The sequence below is a fragment of the Camelus dromedarius genome, chromosome 13 (genome assembly GCF_036321535.1).
Source record: "Camelus dromedarius isolate mCamDro1 chromosome 13, mCamDro1.pat, whole genome shotgun sequence".
Classification (NCBI taxonomy): Eukaryota; Metazoa; Chordata; class Mammalia; order Artiodactyla; family Camelidae; genus Camelus; species Camelus dromedarius.
In genome coordinates, this window is record NC_087448.1 from 28,751,319 (window position 1) to 28,770,185 (window position 18,867).

At 34.4% G+C, this 18,867-nt stretch overlaps 1 protein-coding gene across 4 annotated transcripts in view; it reads right to left on the bottom strand.

Moving 5' to 3' along the window:
* The window catches only part of PIBF1 (progesterone immunomodulatory binding factor 1), a 171,044-nt gene that overhangs the window by 20,529 nt on the left and 131,648 nt on the right, over positions 1-18,867 (bottom strand). For 3 of the 4 annotated variants that reach the window (XM_010978783.3, XM_010978782.3, XM_031466110.2), the window contains 2 exons: positions 16,441-16,571; positions 10,230-10,314 (listed from right to left, as the gene is read on the bottom strand). In XM_010978783.3, the coding sequence (XP_010977085.1) occupies positions 10,230-10,314; positions 16,441-16,571 (216 nt within the window). The remainder of the gene's footprint in view (positions 1-10,229; positions 10,315-16,440; positions 16,572-18,867) is intronic. The other variant, XR_010383595.1, reaches the window with a different exon arrangement.

Below are 18,867 nucleotides of genomic sequence, written 5' to 3' on the forward strand. Positions count from 1 at the left end.
ACTGAGTATCTACTGTGTGCCAGGCTTTGCACTGAGTATTTTACATAAAAATTTAAATCCTCTCCTAAATACCAAAAGGTAGATATAACTTCAATTTTTAAGATAAGGAAACCGAGGTTTAGAAGATTTTAAGAAATATAGCCAAGTTCCTAAGCTACTGAGTCGAACGGGTTCAAAGCTGTCATTATTTACAAAATAATGCAGATGCCTTCCATTCAAGACTTTTGACAGCCACAATTTCAGGTTTGGAAGGGGCTTTCAAGTTATTTAACCTAGCTTCTATACAAAACAAAGCAAAACATGTCTTCTTACATGTCTACCTTTAGGTTTTAATTCCAGCCTTTGGAGAGACGTATTACAAGTCTATTTCTGCCTCGTTCACACGTCTGTTTTGAATTTCTTCTATCTCTCTAAGTCTTTTCTTCTCTAAACACCTCCAGTCCTTTCATCTCTCTTACGGCTGAATTCTTTCATCATCTTGATTATTTTCCTCTGATTATCTCCTAGTAGCCAAAATGTTGGGTCTAGAGCAGAATAAAGAAAGAAGTCCTGGCCAGTACACAGGGTCATAAAGCTTATCTACTCCTTATTCTAATGCATTTAAGATGACAAACATTTCTGGAGTCATACCTTATCTAGCACTGAAGCTTCGTGGGAGCTCAGGTGTTTACTGAATCACAGACAGCTGTGCTGTTATAGCCTAGGGGACATAACTAATCACCTCAAACATTCTTTCCTGAACTTGGATACAATCTTAAGGTCATCCTCAGCAGTGATGCACGTAGAAGCAGCGAGTACGAACGCACTGAGGTAGGCAGGTCCCTGAGGACGGAAATCCGCTGCCACAGACTTAAATCAGAAGTGCGGGCACCGTGATTCTGTTCTCGTCTGTCCGTGCATTACTGAACAGCATTTGCCTCTGGTATTCACGTCCTCTTGGTGCCTGGCTTTCCCTCCTGTTCTAGTATTCACCTAGCTGCTGTACTTCCGGGACTTCACTACTTTGGTACAATCTGACAGGTTTTGAAGGATACTCTTGTTAATTTCCATCATCAACTTCAGACTCCAGACGCTTCTCCATTTTCAGTCCTGGTTTCCAGAGCGTGACCCCATCCAGTGCCGATACTTCCTCCATGCGGCACTCCCAGCCTTCCGTCAGTGTTCACTCCTCAATATGTGACAGATTTGTTACGTTTAAACGAAAATACTGCCAATCAGATCACAATCATCTCCTATCATTGCTAATAGTCTCTCCGGGACGACACATTATTTCCAGAGACTTATTTTAATAGTTTTGCCTTTTGTTCCGTGTGTTTCCTTATATCCTTTTAATTGTTTGGTTTGTTATAAACTGCTGCTATTCTAAGAGTCATAAAAACACAGGGTTAGAAATGATAGCAATAGGTCATTTACTTGTTCCTCACTGATAAAAAAAAAAAAAGGTCAGAGATGTGTACTTACTATTTAAAAGAAAACACACCAGACTTCTAAAATGTAGTGGGAAAAATACACATTTCATTCTTTAAACAAACAAAAAAAACCCCCAGAAGATGACAGGTCTGTATGACACATAATAGATGTGAAAATCTGATGCGCAAAAAGTTAAAAGAAAAAAAAGTTAGAAAAGCATACATACACAGATAAAATATTTTTATGATGAGATAGAATGCTTCACACAAGACAGAATTTTACTCGCAGGATATGACAGAGATATTTGTAATTTTAAAGTTGATGAAAAGATTAAAAGGGAAGCCAAAAAACCTATGAAAATCAAAACAATCTGACTTAGTTCTACAAAGTTTTATACAAGTTCACATAAATATACAGATCCACAGAGTATAATCTAAAAGAGATTTTAGTGTCTTTTATGCAATTCAAAATTGAGGAGAGTGAACATTCCATAGAATGGACAGCTGAAATTCAGTTGCTGCTTCTGTGAAATGGGTATAAGACCATCACAGAACTCTTGTGACACAAATGAAATAATATAAAAAGAACTGTAAGGTAATATAGAAATATTAAGCATTCTTAATGACTGAAGAGTGCCTTTTTGGCACCTCTCAAATTCTAGAAGGCATAAACAAAAGGCTACCTCTCTCAGTATGGAGGGATAATTTAAAACTTTCCCTTTTTCTGATTCCTTATTTCCAAATATACTTGGTTGAAAGTAATCTCAAGTATAGCCGTACACCATAATTGATCTGAAGAACTTTAAAACATTTTGGTGGGAAGAAGTTATAAAAACTCCAGACTTTATAATTACTTTTATACAGTAGGTTTAGTTTTGTCATACTTAGAGTATATTTAAATTCAACATTTGCAATGAGTGCTTTTTGCAAGATTTTACTCCCTGAATTTCCTCAGGCTTAAAATCACATACCCTTATGTGAAAAAAATAAACATTCTAAAACTTTACAGGAAAAATACGACTTATACTGTATGTGTTTTAGGTTTCTACTTTTAATGACTGTCTTTAAAATACTCACTTACATCCAGGAAATCAGAAACAAATTTTAACTTGAAGAGCACCACTACGATGAGAAAATGTATGAGTCTGAGAAATAATTACATCTTCATTTAAAGAAAGATTAACTCAGCCACACAGTATTTTTTTTTAGTCATGCTGACTGTACTGACTGTAAAATTTAACTACATAGGTGTATAAGAAAAACATGTAAAAAGGTATTCTTAAGAAAATTTCAAAATAGTTAAGTATGAACCAAAAAGAATGACACACATATAGAAATATGTAATTTGTTTGAACCCTTTATGAAGTGGATTGCCTAAGGGGCACTTGTGATGCTGAAATGTCCCTGAAACTTTCCGAGAAGTCACAAAGAACATACGAGTTAGAGTCCTGGAACATAAACATACCATAAAAGAATGATAATTATACTGTGACTTCACTTTTAAGAAACCTGGCTAACTGCAGGGTTTGTTTTCTTTTTGTTAGGTGACATACACTGCAGTCAGAGGCAAGTTATCTGGAATAATAGGATTTCATCCAACATTCAGGCAAGTGTGAAGCCTTGCACATTCTAGGCTCTTAGTAAGAAGTGGTTGGTTAATTCTGGTTAAATACTAACTGAACTGCTTGTGGACCTTGAGAGGTATTACTGGCAGAAGCACTGAGTGAAAGGCTAGGAGAATCACAGGTGTTAGAAACAGAGAGCTTATATTCCACAAATAAGTATCATTCCTTAGAGGCTTGATACCCATGGAGGTTGCTGTGACTACCATCACCATGTCCTAAAACAGAGAAGCTCTAATCTAGATGAACTTTTCAGAGATAACTTCCCACCGGCTACTTTCAGATAGTTCTCCGAAACCTAAACTGTCCTTGGGTGTAGAAGAACCTCGGTACTAATACAACATCGTAAATCAACTGTACTTCAATTAAAAAAAATGACATTGGTTAGAGTGTATCTGAGGGGAGAGAATGTGGATATATTAAAGGCTAGTTTCTAAAGCGTTTTATTTGACTCTTCGATTTGACAGTTTCTAATGCAATTTTTATTGAAGGCTGGAAAAGATCGCCATTCATTTAAGAGACATTTAATTGAGTACTTACTATGTGTTAAATACTGTGCTAAAGGCTAACAAACAAAGAAAAACTAGGCACTCTATTGGCAAGACATTATTCACAATTATGATACATAATCATAGGAATATTAATACAAATATTTTTAAAGTTTTGGGAAAGAAGTAGAAAAAAAAGGTTAAGTTTTTCTTTATCGAGTTATGGAAGGCTTCAAAGAATAGATAACATTTTAACTGACTCTTGAACCGGAAGGAAGAGAGGGAAGGGACCTCCATTCACTGAGTTACTGTCACATGCCAAGAATGTACTACGTTGTTTAATACTCAAACAACTGGGCAGAGTAGATATCACCTTTATTTACATACAAGAAAATGGAGTTTAAAGGGGTTAAATTACTGTCTCAAGCATCCATAGCTGTCAAGTAGCAGAGCCATCTTGTCTGTCTGACTGCTGGCTTTTTCCACAGTATTTCAAAATACAGATGTCATAAGGACTATAAAGGTAATTCCGGCTTTACAACTTAATAAGAGAGCTTAACAGGTACATATGTATCTACAGGAGAAGGCAGAAGGCAATTCTGGACCAGTCCAGCTGCCTATCTTCTCCAAGTTCCCACCCAGCATGCTGAGTGTAAGCAGAGGGGGAAGAATGACACAGAATGGTACTACTAGAGGTACAAGGCATTTCAACTTGGCGGTTCTTTTTTGTTTTTGTGATGTCCATCACTCATTTGATACACAGCTATTTCAAAATTCTATTTTCCTCAAAACTCTGATCCTATCATGTCTCTTGGCATCTGAGAACAGTCATGAAGGGGGAGGGGACAGCTCAGTGGTAGAGTAAGTGCTTAGCATGCATGAGGTCCTGGGTTCAATGCCCAGTCCCTCCCTTAAAAAATAAAATTAATAAGTAAGTAAGTAAATAAACAAACAAACAAACCTAATAACCTCCTTCTACCTAAAAAAAAAAGTGACCAAAAAAAAAAAAAAAAAAAGAATCTAAGGAAAAAAAAAGATTGAAAACAGTCATTAGATGGGAACTCCCTAAATTCTTACCACCAAACCTACAAACTTACTTTGCACATAATTTTGATTTCTCCTCTTCAGAATGGAAAAGGCACCACCTTCTGTCTCAAGTGAAATCTCGTTACTTCACTCTGGGTCTCCTCCTTTCCCAACATTTTTGCTCAGTCGATTATCCTCTCTCTTTTGTACTTTCAGTGTCTCTCTCTGTTTGGCACCTTCCTATCACCATTTAAGCTGGAAACTCTCCAACTTTGACAGGTAAAAGCCCTTGATCTCATGCTCCCTCCCTGATCATCTTATATTCTCTGATTTGAAGCCTTGTCTATTTTTCCTATTACTATTTTTCAGCTTCTGCCCATTCATCAGTTCACTGCAATATGGCTTTTCGCTCCACTGAAGCTGCCTTAGCATCTTGTTGAATCTCAATGACACTTTCTTTTCCATCTTTGACCTAGCCCCTTGAAAGCCTCCGCCACTGCTGACAACTTCCACCCTTCTGAATGGTCTGGCTTCCCTGATGGACTCTTTTCCTGAGGCACCTGCCATCTCTCTGGTCACTCCTTACTCTTCTTTGTGTAAGTACTTTTTCCCTTGCCCATCCCTTAAATATTAGGGATTCTGTCCTCTGTCTTCTTCTGTTCTCACTCTATATACCCTTACTAGTTCATTTAGTCTACTTCCATGTAAAGCACCATCTTTATGCTGTGACTCTCAAATCTCTATCTCCAGATAAGTTCTCTTTCTTGGGTTCCAGAACCTACATGTTCAACTCTCTACTGAATATATCCATTTAGATACTGAGCTTTTCTTTCCCCCATCTGTTCCTCCAATGTTCTTGGTAGCATCACCACAAGCCCAGGACACAAGCCAAAATCCTGGGCATCAATTCTCATTCTCCCTGTCTTCATCATTCCGTAAATCCAGTCAATCACCAAGCCCCATGATTTTGCTTTCAAAATAGTTTTCAAATTGGTCCGTTTTTGTTAGACACCATCATCACTGGTTTAGTTCAAGACACCACCTATTGCTCAATGAAATACTGAAATAACTTCCTAAGTGGGGCTCTTACCAGTGCCCTTAATACAGCTGCAAAAGAAACCAGAAATGGGCTTTTATATCAGCTTCCTAAAATTATGCTCAGTTTTCTATTAGATATTTGGCTGATTAAAGATACTTTTCCTACTCCTGCAAGCTTATATTCTAGGCACACATGATGAAATATATACAAAGAAAAACAATTAGAATGTCCAAAAGTGATTAAATATTATTTCATTAATGCAAATATGAGTGGATAAAAATGGATAAAAAACGATGACCATTAAAGAAGACTCCAGAGGTACACTCAACAAGAAGCCATTCAGAGAATCACATTTCTTATATTCAAAACCAAATGTTTAACTTGAAGTCCTGATACTGTTAACTAAGAGTGAGATTCTATCAGTTGATCTTTTCCTTAACCTTTTGAAAAACCTAATTAATTAAGATTGCTATTTTTCATATTTTTACACCTAAAAGGCCTTAGTATAAGTGAAGACAAATTTAAGGTAAAAAACATTACAGCCCACTTGAAAGACAAAGAAAAAGTTATTCTGAGGTATTAAAAGTGAAAGAGAGAGAGAGAGGAAAAATAGATTACAACACCTGGATAAGATGTTCAGCTCTGAGTTCTCTGGCAACTAAGGCAAAAAGGAAACACATTAAATTACATAGCTTTCACTTTCTGAAAAAAAGAAAGAAGGATATAACTTCAGCTACAGAAGCAGAAATTTTCCTGGGACTAGTGCAAGCAATAATTCATCATGAGACTTTTGTCTAAATAGGACTAAGGAGAAATATCATAAGCTTTTGTTTCAGGGAAAAAAAAAGTCTTGACAGGAAGTATGCAATCCTGGTTGAGTTACTTAACTCTTATCAATATCAGCTTCATCTGTACAAGTAGGGACCATGATATTTATCTCAGTGGACAGCAGACTAAATTATGTAATATAAATGGAAGTACGCAGGAGACTGCCTTAAACAATTTCTCGGAACAAAAAGAAATGACACCAGATTTTGTTCTGCTCTAGAAGGGCAGAAGTCACGACAGGAAGCTGTGCCTTAATGGAAGGAATTTTGTGAGGAGGGGTATTTTGCTTCCTCCTCCACATTCTACTTTATGAAGGTTTCACTAAATTCAGGGACAGAACTTGGAGAATTTAGACTGGAGAAGTGTAGACAGGTATGCGATCTCCATTCAACATATGATTACATCTTCAGATAGTAATTCTGGTGCAGATCCTTTAACCTAGTATATTCACCCATTCCAACGGAGCTATGTTGTTTGAAACAGCAACCTAAAAAATGCTATTTTTCTCCGTACTTACTATCTCCTCACATTTTTTAAATTATTAGATTAATACATCTTCTCTAAAGAAAAGTTGAGAATAAAAACCATCTAACACACATTCCAAATACACACAACCATTTGAATGTATAAATGCTAAAAATTTACAGCCTAAGAGGCCAATATTGATCTTATCATTTCTAGAAATCCTTCAGGCCACAGCTGAACTCCTAACATGAGAGGTGTTTTAAGCTAACAATTTTGAGCTAACACCAATATGGAAAATAAGAACCTTCTGTGGCCACACCTCAAATATCCTAGGATTGTCAAACTAGAATTATCCCATCGATTTCTTTTTTCATTTAACTCGTATTGATAACTGTGTGAAGGAGGCGGGGATCACATTTCATATGATATGTCCATATAGAGTCTTATCAGAACTGACATCGCTTAAACAGTTCAAGCTAGAGTTGTCCAGTGCCAAAAAAGAAAATGAGATTTTCATTTTCATTTAAATGTGCATTTGGTCTGTTTATGCATCACTATTTCTTTTTTTGTTCATTTGGTTTCTTTATGAATCACTAATTGTTTTTCTTTAAGATAAGAGTTGAAATTTTATTGATGAATCACTAATTTATACTGAGAACACTGGGCTGATTAAAACAATGAGTCAATCATCTGAGATGATTTTCACAGGGTCCTGACCAGGGTGAGGAAAGCTCTCAGGGGCCACTGAGATGGGGAACCTCCTAGACTTTGTGCCTTTGGTGCCTTGCTGCCCTCACCTTAGTCTCAGCCTTGATTTGCACTTTCAAAAATTTTTATTTATCAGAGTTATTCTTATTCAATTGTTATCTATTGGCTCTTCTGGGCACTTCACCCTCAGAGCCATAAAATGAATACATCAATCTTGCAGACTGCTTCACCAGGTCAATGTTCCAGTGAAGGGTCAAGGATCTTGCTGGGTCACCGGATGTCATCTTTCCTTCTCCATAGAAGCAGTCTGTACTTGCTTCTGCGTCTGCGCATATCATGCAAGTTGGTACTGAACTGTTTCCTAGAAAAGCTTAAAGACTAGTATCAGATTTGGGCCACTGAACTTTAATTTTTACTTTGAAAATTTAATTTTCTTGCAGCTTTTTGGAAAACAAAGAAGTAATTGGTATGACTGAATGGACACCTGTCATTAGATCTCTTACATATTCGATTTTAAAAACATTTGTGAAGATCCACACCATGAATGAACCAGGCTTCCACAGTGAAGAAATGATTACTCGAAGGCAGAATCCTAGGACACAGGTGATAGTAGATAAGGCCTGGAATGTTGAAAGTCAGAAAAAAGAACAAATATCTTCAGAGATCTACTTATCTATCTCATCTCTAAAATCTAGCTCAGGGCATCTTATCCCTTTCAATCATCAGATAAAACACACCTTTAAGAGAACTCACTCCAACGGCCATTTCTAAGATAGAGACACTCCCCAATTCCCCTGACACCATTTTTAGGATATGCACCTTTGAACTGCTTCCAGTAATACTCCCTAATTCATCTCTTTCAATAACATCCTTCCAATAATTTCTTCCCAAATACTTGGTATGTATCTTTCCCAGACTAAGAAACCGTGTCTTCAGGATACTCGTAAACCAGTGATCTGTTTTGAGCATTTCTTTCTTCCATTAGGACAGCAAAAATGTTAAAAACAAAACTAAGACAAGGCAGTGACTGTACAGTGGAAAAAATTCGCTGGATTTAAAAAATGAGGCTTCACGACACCAACTGCTGGCAAGGACGTGGAGCACTCTCATTTACTGCTAATGGGGATGCAAAAGGTACAGTCACTTTGGCAGTTTCTTACAAAGTTAAACATATACTTTCCATATGACCCAGCAGTCCTGCTCTTAAGTATTTACCAAGAGAAATGGAAACTTATACTTACACAAAAACAGATACACAATTGTTTACAGCAGCTTTATTTATAGGTGCTCCCAACTGGAAACAACTCAAATGTCCATCAACTGGTGAATGGATTAACAAATGCTGGTACACCCATACAATGGAATGTTACTCAGCAACAAAAGGAACAAATTATTATTTGCAACAACATGGATGAATCTTTTTAATGATAAGTATAAAAACCAAGGCTGAAAAGACTGATAATTTTATGTATATGATATTCTGTGAAAGGCTAATTCCTTTTGTTGGAAAAGGCATAACTATAGGGAGACAAGACAGATCAGTGGTTGCTCAGACTGGAGTTGGGGAAAAAGGTCACTACAAAGAGGTCAAGAGGGAATTTTCTGGGGTGATGGAACTATTTTATATATTGATTGTGGTGATGGTTACACAACTGTGTGCATTAGTCAAAAATCATAGACATGTATTCTAGGAAGGGTGAATTTTACTGTATGTGTATTGTATCTCAATAAGTCTGACTTAAGAAAATGAGAAAAAAAAAGGAGTGGGTATAGTTCCATGGTAGAGGATATGGTTAGCACGCATGAGGTCCTGGGTTCAATCCTGGGTTCAATCCTGGGTTCAACCTCCATTAAAAAAAAAAAATCACATACAAAAAAAGAAAGAAAATGAGAAAAAGCAAACCTGGGGTTGTCTCTTAGTTATGACTGTCTCTGGGCAAGCCACTTAAAATTCACTTCTCCATTTATAAAACAGGGATTATATTAACTCTAAAAGAGTTTTGGTGAGAAACAAACAAAAAACTTTGATGAACTTTAAAGTTCAAAATAAATATTTACACTAGGCGCTGGCCATACAAGTGATGAATAAGACAGAGGCACACTAAAGAAATTTACTGTCCAGTGGGAAAAAGAGATAAAACAGGTAATTATTAAATTAGGTGGAAATTCAATGACAGGATATGAATAAGGTAATAAGGGGCCAATACAAAGGGGCATGCCAGGAATAAGAATTAACTCATAAAGGGGGGAGCGCATAGCTCAGTGGTGGAGTGAGCTGCTTGGCATGCATGAGGTCCTGGGTTCAATCCTCAGTACCTCCATCAAAATAAATAAATAAACCTAATTACATTCCCCCTAAAAATAAAACAGAAAAAGAAAAGAAAAAACAAACAAACAAAAAAAACCTAAGGGAAAAATTAAAGAGCTAAAAAATGTCTGTACCATCATAAAGAATAAAGTATAAATTAATTCACAAAGAATAAAGTGTACCTTTTATATTGACTATTAAAGGACCCAATTACAGTGAGAAGTAAACAAGAGAAGTCATGAATGAACATGGATAATTTGGATCCAATAATCTTAACCTAACATGATTTTGAAAAAGCCTAAAGTGGTAAAAATTACAACAAAAAGGAAAAAGTACCTCACGATGATTTAGAAGTTGTTCCAAATCTAATGCCATTTGATTCTTCATCTGCTGTAAAGCTGACTTTTCTTTATTTAAATTGCTGGGGGGAAAAAACACACCAAGTTTTAAAGAGCTGTCATATTAGAGTAAATTTAATTAACAAGTAATAAATAGCAAAAGACTAAAGACAAATCTGATGGTTTGAATTACAGAGAAATTAAATTTACAGTTCATAAAGATATCCGATCAGTGACTGCAACGTTTGATTTAACCAATGGCCTAGCTATTTTATAAGACTATTTTTTTTTTTAAAATAACCATTTAACAATGCAACTGAGATGCTTTCTAAGAATATTTTTCTGCCTACTAGGGGCATAAAATTAGTGTTTTAAATATGACTGGTTACTCCTGAAATGTAAAAAGAGGAAATAGGACTTACATAAAAGGTAAAAAAAAAGTATGTATGGGCACAATATTAACATTTGAGACACTGAAAGTCAAATTAAAACATTTATCCTTAAACTGAAAGTCTGGAGGGGAGGGTACAGCTCAGTGGTAGAGTGTGTGCTTAGCATACACGGAGTCCTGGGTTCAATCTCCTGTGACTCTGCTGAAAAAATAATAATAAAATAAATTAAAAAAAACCCAATTACCCCCTCCAAAAATAAACAAAAATAAAAAAAAAAAAAAAGAATTAACAAAACCTGAAAGTAGTATTTCATGATTTACCGTATACTAAATTACCAGGTATATAGCTGAGTTAGATAAATGAATTGGATATTTAATCTATGGTAAACTTGGGAAAACAATTTTTGTCCTTAAATTCTTAGGTCAATCTTCGATTTCTAAGTCTACACTGTGAATTTCTCTTTGATAGGATCTATTTCCTGATAGGAAAGGGTGTAAGGGTGTATTAATATTTTAAAAGATAAATATTTGAGGCCTGTCTTATACTGCTTGGAGTTTTATTATTCAACATATAAACATTAATTAAAACCATTAAATGAAATATTCTCTGAAAGCCAACGGAATGAGTCTACTCAGCCAGCACTACAGTAAGGATTAAGAAAAGCAGCAATGAACTGAAGCAACATAATTCCTTAAATGTCAAAATAAAATCTGTGAAGGTAAAATTAATGAGAATTGTTTTGCCAAATAGGCAACACATTTTAAGTTATACTTTAAGAAAATGGAACGCCACCAGTTTTTAAAATATTAGGGAGAAGATTTTTTTTAAACTCAAGGAATAGCAGTAGAAGTCCTGGAAGACCTGGGAATTCCAAGGACTTAAGCAGAAAACTCACATTCTCCTCCTTCCTAGTAACTGAGAATTTCCCCAAGGAAGTACCATAGTTTGTCCTCTGAGAAGAAAGACTAGATGCAATTCTGACGTCTGATTCCAACTGGGCCACTGACTCAACTGTGTGGTATAAAGCACAACACACACCACCCCACTGAACCTCAGTTTTCACATCTGTAAAAGTGGAAAATAATACTCATAAATGTCAAAGGGGTATGTGAATTATCTAATGAATGACTCTATAAAGCACTGAACACATAAAACCCTACATAAAGGCTGTATAGTGTTACTAATTTAGATGAAAAACACTCATCAGAGGAAAACAGTAATTAAATGTCAATAAAGGTAAGCTGCTCAGCAGAAAAACAAATTGACTTTTGGAGTTAGGCGTCAGAGATCCTACTGAGCTGAGGAGTTGAAAAGAACTAGATAATACAAAGGAAGCTGAGTGCCACGTTCTGCTTCAGTCCCCCAGAGCATGGTAGAGATCAGGTTTTTCTGTAACTTTAAAAGTCTATCTTTAGCGAGAATCACATTGAAGACAAAATATTTTTCAAAATGAAAACAGATGTCCAGTAAATAGGAATAGGACTTTTTCAAGGAACAGGTAGGTGTTAATGTTCATATACATGTACAGACATACACACAGAATGTAAACATGCACTCACACGCAGTACACGAGTGAGTGAGTACACACACACACACACACACACACACACACACACACACACACACACACACACACACAGAAGCTCTCAAATACCAGCAGGCACATTAAGTAAAGTGTAGAGTAACAGGAATGGAATGTTGATGTAATTAAAGGATTTTGACTGAATAATTCATTAGAAATGCTTTATATGTAATGTTTAATTTTTTTCAGAATAAACATTCCATATTTAAATAACAAAAATAACTGTATAACATGGAATAAAAGGTGGCCAGATGAACCCGGTTTACAAAGCACTCTATTCTATTTGCAAGACATAGGCTCCACAGACAATACCTGGTATATATTTTTAAAGTCTCAGCCTTCCCTATGATAGATTCTTAAATCACAAAGGAAACCGCCTTCAACAAGTGGTCTCTAAAACTGAGTATGATTATTATTTTATGCTGTATTCTTCCAGTATGTATGAGATTACTCAATAGAAGTTTAGTCTCTCTAAGACATTTCATAACAGTGGAAATTTACCTTTAAAAATACAAAGCTTCTATGCGTGACTCATAAAGCAACTACAAAACAAATCTCCTTATAAGCACATCTATCGTGAATGGTATATTACACCCATAATTGTTCAATTCAATGTTAATTATTACTCAGAAATTCATGTTTATGGCTCTGTTTCACCTGCTATATGAAAACATATTCCTGATATATTGTTCCTTAACTTCCTGGGTGAATATACTCTGGCTTAAGCCTTACAAGCCTAAGTAGTATTTTTTTCCTAAACTACGAGTTAACAATAAACGGAGAACTGACAAAGGAGAAAGAAAATTTCTGCTAATTATTCTCTTTCCATGCTTCCTTTAGTTCTGAACTATAGATTAAACTATATAACCCAGACTGTTTCTTGTGGATTGGTGCAGGAGAGTTAAAAGAACTATTTTTAGAACAGAGTATTACTTTAATGATATGGGAATTTAAATTGTTAATAGTGATATCTCAAATGTTAGCTTTTTACATGTTCATAACGATTTCATTTTAGTGCATATTTCCTCTAACCTTTCTAGGCGTTGAATATGCTGTATAAATAGCTAAACTGGCAAGTTGTGGGTGTGATACAGTGGTATTGTTTTATTTTGTAAGAAAATGATAAAATTATTCATTTCTTTAAGGAGCTTTAATTGTATAAGTTAGAGAAACATTTACAAATTAATCAGTTAATGTAAATATTCTTTACTATAAAAATCAATACCCAGCAAAAAGAAATAGGAATTTTCAAGGAACATAATCACTTAGTAATCTTTTTGGATGAGTCATCCAATGTTTAAATTTCAAATTAATGAAGGAAAGAGGAAGGGAGGTAACATTTACTGAGTTTCTCCCGTGTGCCAGAAGCTTTTTATTATATATGTTACATCATTTAATTTTCACAACTCTCCCTTGATGTTCACATTAATATCTATATTTTACAGACACATTTACCTTGAGAAAAGAAACCAGGCTGATGTGTATTCAAAGCTCAAGATAATTCCACTCTATTTGAAATGCCATTGGCTTAGAGTCAGCATAATGGCAGAAAGAAATGTGATCCCTCCTGCTGTATCTGATTTGTTGATTGGACTTTTTTATGGCATCACATCCTTTCATTTACGTCATCAGGGACATCTACAGCATCTCAAAAGCCATAATTAAAATACTGAAAGCACCTTAACTTTTTACTTTGGAAGGCAGTTGCTTCAATTAAGAGTAAGACTTCATATCCCATGAAATCTTGGTTCAAATCTACTACAGCTTTAAAGGTCTCAGATGTTTAGCACAAAATGCATATATATATACATATATTTGCAGTTAATTCCATAATTGGCATAGTTCTTGTCATTACTGTCGCTGTTAAGGGAGTCTCAATTTTTGTCAAAATTCAGTATATTTTGAGAAATGTTATTTCTCATTTTAAAGATAATTTTCAATATAAGGGTGTTAAATGTAAGACAAATACTAAAATAGCATACATATATAGAGTATTTATAATGTGTAGGAATAGTGCTATATATATTACAAACATTGTATCATTTAATCCTCAGAATGACCATATGAATTAAGCACTGTTGGTGCCACTCCCATTTCACAGATGAGAAAACAGGCTGTAGAGTCCAACATCATAGCCATTGGCTAGCCACAAGTGGTGATTAAAATTAAAATTAACTTAAATAAAATAAAAATTTTGGTTTGGTTTCTCAGTAACACTAACTGCATTTCAAATGCTCAATAGCCATATGTAGCTAGTGGTTACCATATTGGACAATGCAGTATGGAATATTTCTATTATTAGAAAGTTGTATTGGACAATGAAAGTTTAGAGTTTAACTGACTTGCTCCAATTCAAAACTAAGGACTAAGCTGGATTTGAACCCATGCGGCCAATCTATGGAGCCTGCATTCCCCTTTAAAATTTGTTTTTTTGAAAGTGACTTTATTATGAAATATTTCAAGAGAGAAAATATATCAAGCCCCTATGTACCTGTCACCCAGCATCAAAAATTATCAACTCCTTAAAGCCCCACTTTTAACCCACCATTCTACACTATTTTTTTTTTTTTTGCCTCTCTTCTTTAATTATATTAGCTAATGAAAAATTATCTCTTACTCAGATTAGAACATAGGGAGGCAGTATAACATAATGGTTAAGAGTATAGAATTAGAAAGCAGACAGATCTGGATTCAAATTTTGGCCCTATCACAAAACTGGATGCTCTGAGATTACAAGTTGCTTAATTTCTCTAGGGCTGTATTTGTCGTTCATCATTACAATTTTCTCCTATAGACGGTTATTATTTTTTTTTATATTAAACATTTTCAGCTATCCTAATTCTTAGTAAAATAAAACTTCAAATAAATCTAATTGAAGGTAACTGTATAAGAGGTCATTTTTTTCTACAGCCCTTTTATATATCCCCATTCCAAGATTACAAAGGTAAAACAAGACTTTATATAAAATTTCAAATATGACAAATATATAATACAGAAAAAATTCTTTTGAAGAAAAATTTAGGGTTCTTTCTTCAATTTCCCTAAGATAACCAAGTGTCCAGTGAATGATATTACATGATTTCTGTTGCTCACAACAGCTATTTATAGAACAACTGTTTAATTAATTCATTGAATTTATTAATGCTTGTTATGAATATTCTAAACATAATTTTAACTTTAAAATTAATCTAGAAATAAACTGTTATATATGTTGACATTTAAAACATAGATGTTATTTTAAATTATTTTATCACATCAGAAAATGATGATCAGGAATACAGTTTTGGAGTAATTATTTTGGTGGGGTAGAAATGAAAGAGGATTGTTATTCTCATTCATCAAAAAGAACACTCACACTTTGAAGTTAATTACCAGTAGTTTTATATTTTTGGTTATGTATCTTAGGAAATCTGAATTTAATAGCTATCTTCTTCAATTGTATTTTCCAATAAACCACCTTTTCCAATTCCTTAATTTAACAATTTTCATTCCCATCTAATTCACTGCTTCTGCATTTACGAATTAGTTAATGATTTATCTAATAATTTATTCTAAATAATCTTAAAAACTAGTAACAACTAAACCAACTACTCAAGCATCCATGAGTTAAAATCTCTTTCATTATGCAGCATCATTCTTTTACTGTAATTTAAAAAGACTAAAACGATTGTATAGATGAACAGATAAGGAATTTGAATGATTATTAAGTGGAGCAAGTGTTCTGGATAAAGCGTCATGAAAAAAACAATTTCAACTAAGAAAGTGAAAGGAATTTATTTACATTTAGGTAATTCATGGTTTACTTCACGTAAAGGGTCAGGCGAAGAAAAGCCTTAAAAATTCCTTGGCGAAGTCAACATGAATCTAAGTCAATGTGTACATTTTATCTGTTTAAAAAGCCATTCTGACTCCACAAGTGGCCCATCCCACCAAAGAATTCTAGGGGAACAAGGACAGGTTAGGATAGCTGTTGTGTGCCCTGGGGTGGGTGGAGTGCTTTGTCAATCAGTGTAGCATTGCTATTTCCAGGCTAAGACTTCTGATTTATCAGGTGGGATGTGAACATCTTAATCTGATGTGACTGTTTTTCTAAGAGAAATAAAATACTCATTACATTTAAGACCACCTTTGTTATTTCAGTTTTTTCTTCACAATTTACAGGCTGATTTCATCCACAGCAGTATTATGCTCACAATGCCTTTATTACTCAAATAAAAGATCTGTAGATGGTTTACCTGACATCCTTCTCAAGTTGTGTAATACACTCCTTCAGTGAATCAATCTTAGAATCTCTCTGACGCACTGATTCAATGAGATACCTGTAAGGTTGCTGAGTCTGGTTTAACAGAGAATTGGCCCTGTCAAGCTAAAGAAAAACAGATTTCATTAAAATCTGGACAATTTTACCAGGAACTAAAATTGTTCAAAATGCTCTAGCACAGATACAGTACATCGACTATCCCTTACATGAATTACTCTGAAAAGCTCCTTCTGTGTAAATTTGAAGGTTTCAAAAATTATTAATCAATGTATTCTTTTAATAATGATAATAATAATAAAGAATATGTAATCAGAAAAAAATTAAATAAAATATTAATTGTTACTAATTTTGTGGTGGGTCATATACCCCCATTTATTGGTTTGTGACATAAAATTTATCTTCTTTTAATGAATACACATTAGCTAAACATGAAAATCCTTATTTGAGCTTTATTTCTACTCAAATAATATAATCGCATTACAATTTAGTAATTTTCATGTTTTCATATTCACGCCCATCTTTATGTACCTCAATCACTATGTATAATTTAGGTACCTCAATAACTGCATAATTTATTTTAAAAATTTATGTTTAAAACATAAATAACATACAACTTACCATTTTAACCCCATTTTACAGTGTACAATTCAGTAGCACTAAGTATATTCATGATGTGTAATCATCATTAGTATCTATTTCCAGAACATTTCATCAACCCAAACAGAAACATATTAACTAAAAAAATACCCCATACTGCCCAGTTCCCGGAAACCTCTATTCTATCTGTCTCTATGAATTTACCCAGTCTAGATACCTTATGTAAGAGGAATCATAACGTATTTGTCATTGTGTGTCTGCTTAATTCACTTAATATGAAGTTTTCAAGGTCATCCATGTGGTACCATGTATCAGAAGTTCATTCTTTTTTCTGGCTAAATAATATTCCATTGTATGTTTATAGCATATTTTGTTTATTCATTCATCTGTTCTGTAGATGGATAGTTGGGTTGTTTCTACTTTTTGGCTATTGTGACTAATGCTGTGGTGTATAAATATCTGTTTGACTCCCTGTTTTCAATTCCTTTGGGTATTTGCCTAGGAGTGGAGTGGAATTGCTGGGTCATATGGTAATTCTATATTTAACTTTTTGAAGGGCTGCCAACTGTTTTTCACAGTGGCTGTATCATTTTACATTCCTACCAGCAATGCACTTGGTTCCAATTTCTCCACATTCTTGCCAACACAGTTATTCCATGTGCCTATCGGCCATTTGTATATCCTCTTTGGAGAAATGTCTATTCAGGTCTTTTGCCCATATTTTATTTAGGTTGTCCATTTTTTTTTGCTGTTGAATTGTAAGAGTTCTCTCTATATTCTGGATATTAAACCCTTATTAGATATACGATTTGCAAATCTTTTCTCCCATTCTGTAGTTTGTCTTTTCACTCTCTTGATACTGCCCTTTGATCACAAAAGTGTTTAATTTTGATGAAATCCAACTTACTTATTTTTCTTTTGTTGCCCATACTTTCAGTGTCATTTTTAAGAAACTACTGCCAAATCCAAGGTCATAAAGATTTTCTCCTATGTTTTCTTCTATGAGTTTTATATCTTTATTTCTGAAATTTAGGTCATTGATCCATTTTGAGTTAATTTTTGTTTTCAGTATAAGATATGGACCCAATTTCAATCTTTTACACATAGATATCCAGTTTTACCACCACCATTTGTTGATAAGACTGTCTTTTCTACACTGAATGGTCTTGGCAAACTTGTTGAAAAACCATTAACTATATATGTGAGATTTATTTCCGGGCTGTCTATTCTATTCCATTAGTCTGATATGTCTATCCTTATGCCAATACAACACTGTTTTGATTACTGTAACTTTTAAAATAATTAAGTTTTAAAATCTAAAAGTACAAGTCTTCCAACTTTTATTTTTCCTTTTCAAGATTCTTTTTGGCCATTCAGAGTCCCTTAAAATTCTGGATGAATTTTAGGATGGGTTTTTCTATTTCTGCAAAAAAAATGTCTCTGGGATTTTGATAGGGACTGCACTGAATCTGCAAATTGTTTTGGGTAGTACTGTCATCTTAACAATATTAAGTCTTCTACATACAGATGGCCAACAGGCACACGAAAAGATGCTCAACATCAGAGAAATGCAAATCAAAACCACAATAAGATACCACCTCACACCTGTCAGAATGGCTATCATCAAAAAGACCACAAATAACAAATGTTGGCAAGGATGTGGAGAAAAGTGAACTCTTGTACACTGTTGGTGGGAATGTAAATTGGTGCAGCTACTATGGAAAACAGTATGGCAGTTCCTTAAAAAACTAAAAATAGAACTACCATATGATCCAACAATTCTACTCCTGGGTATATATCTAAT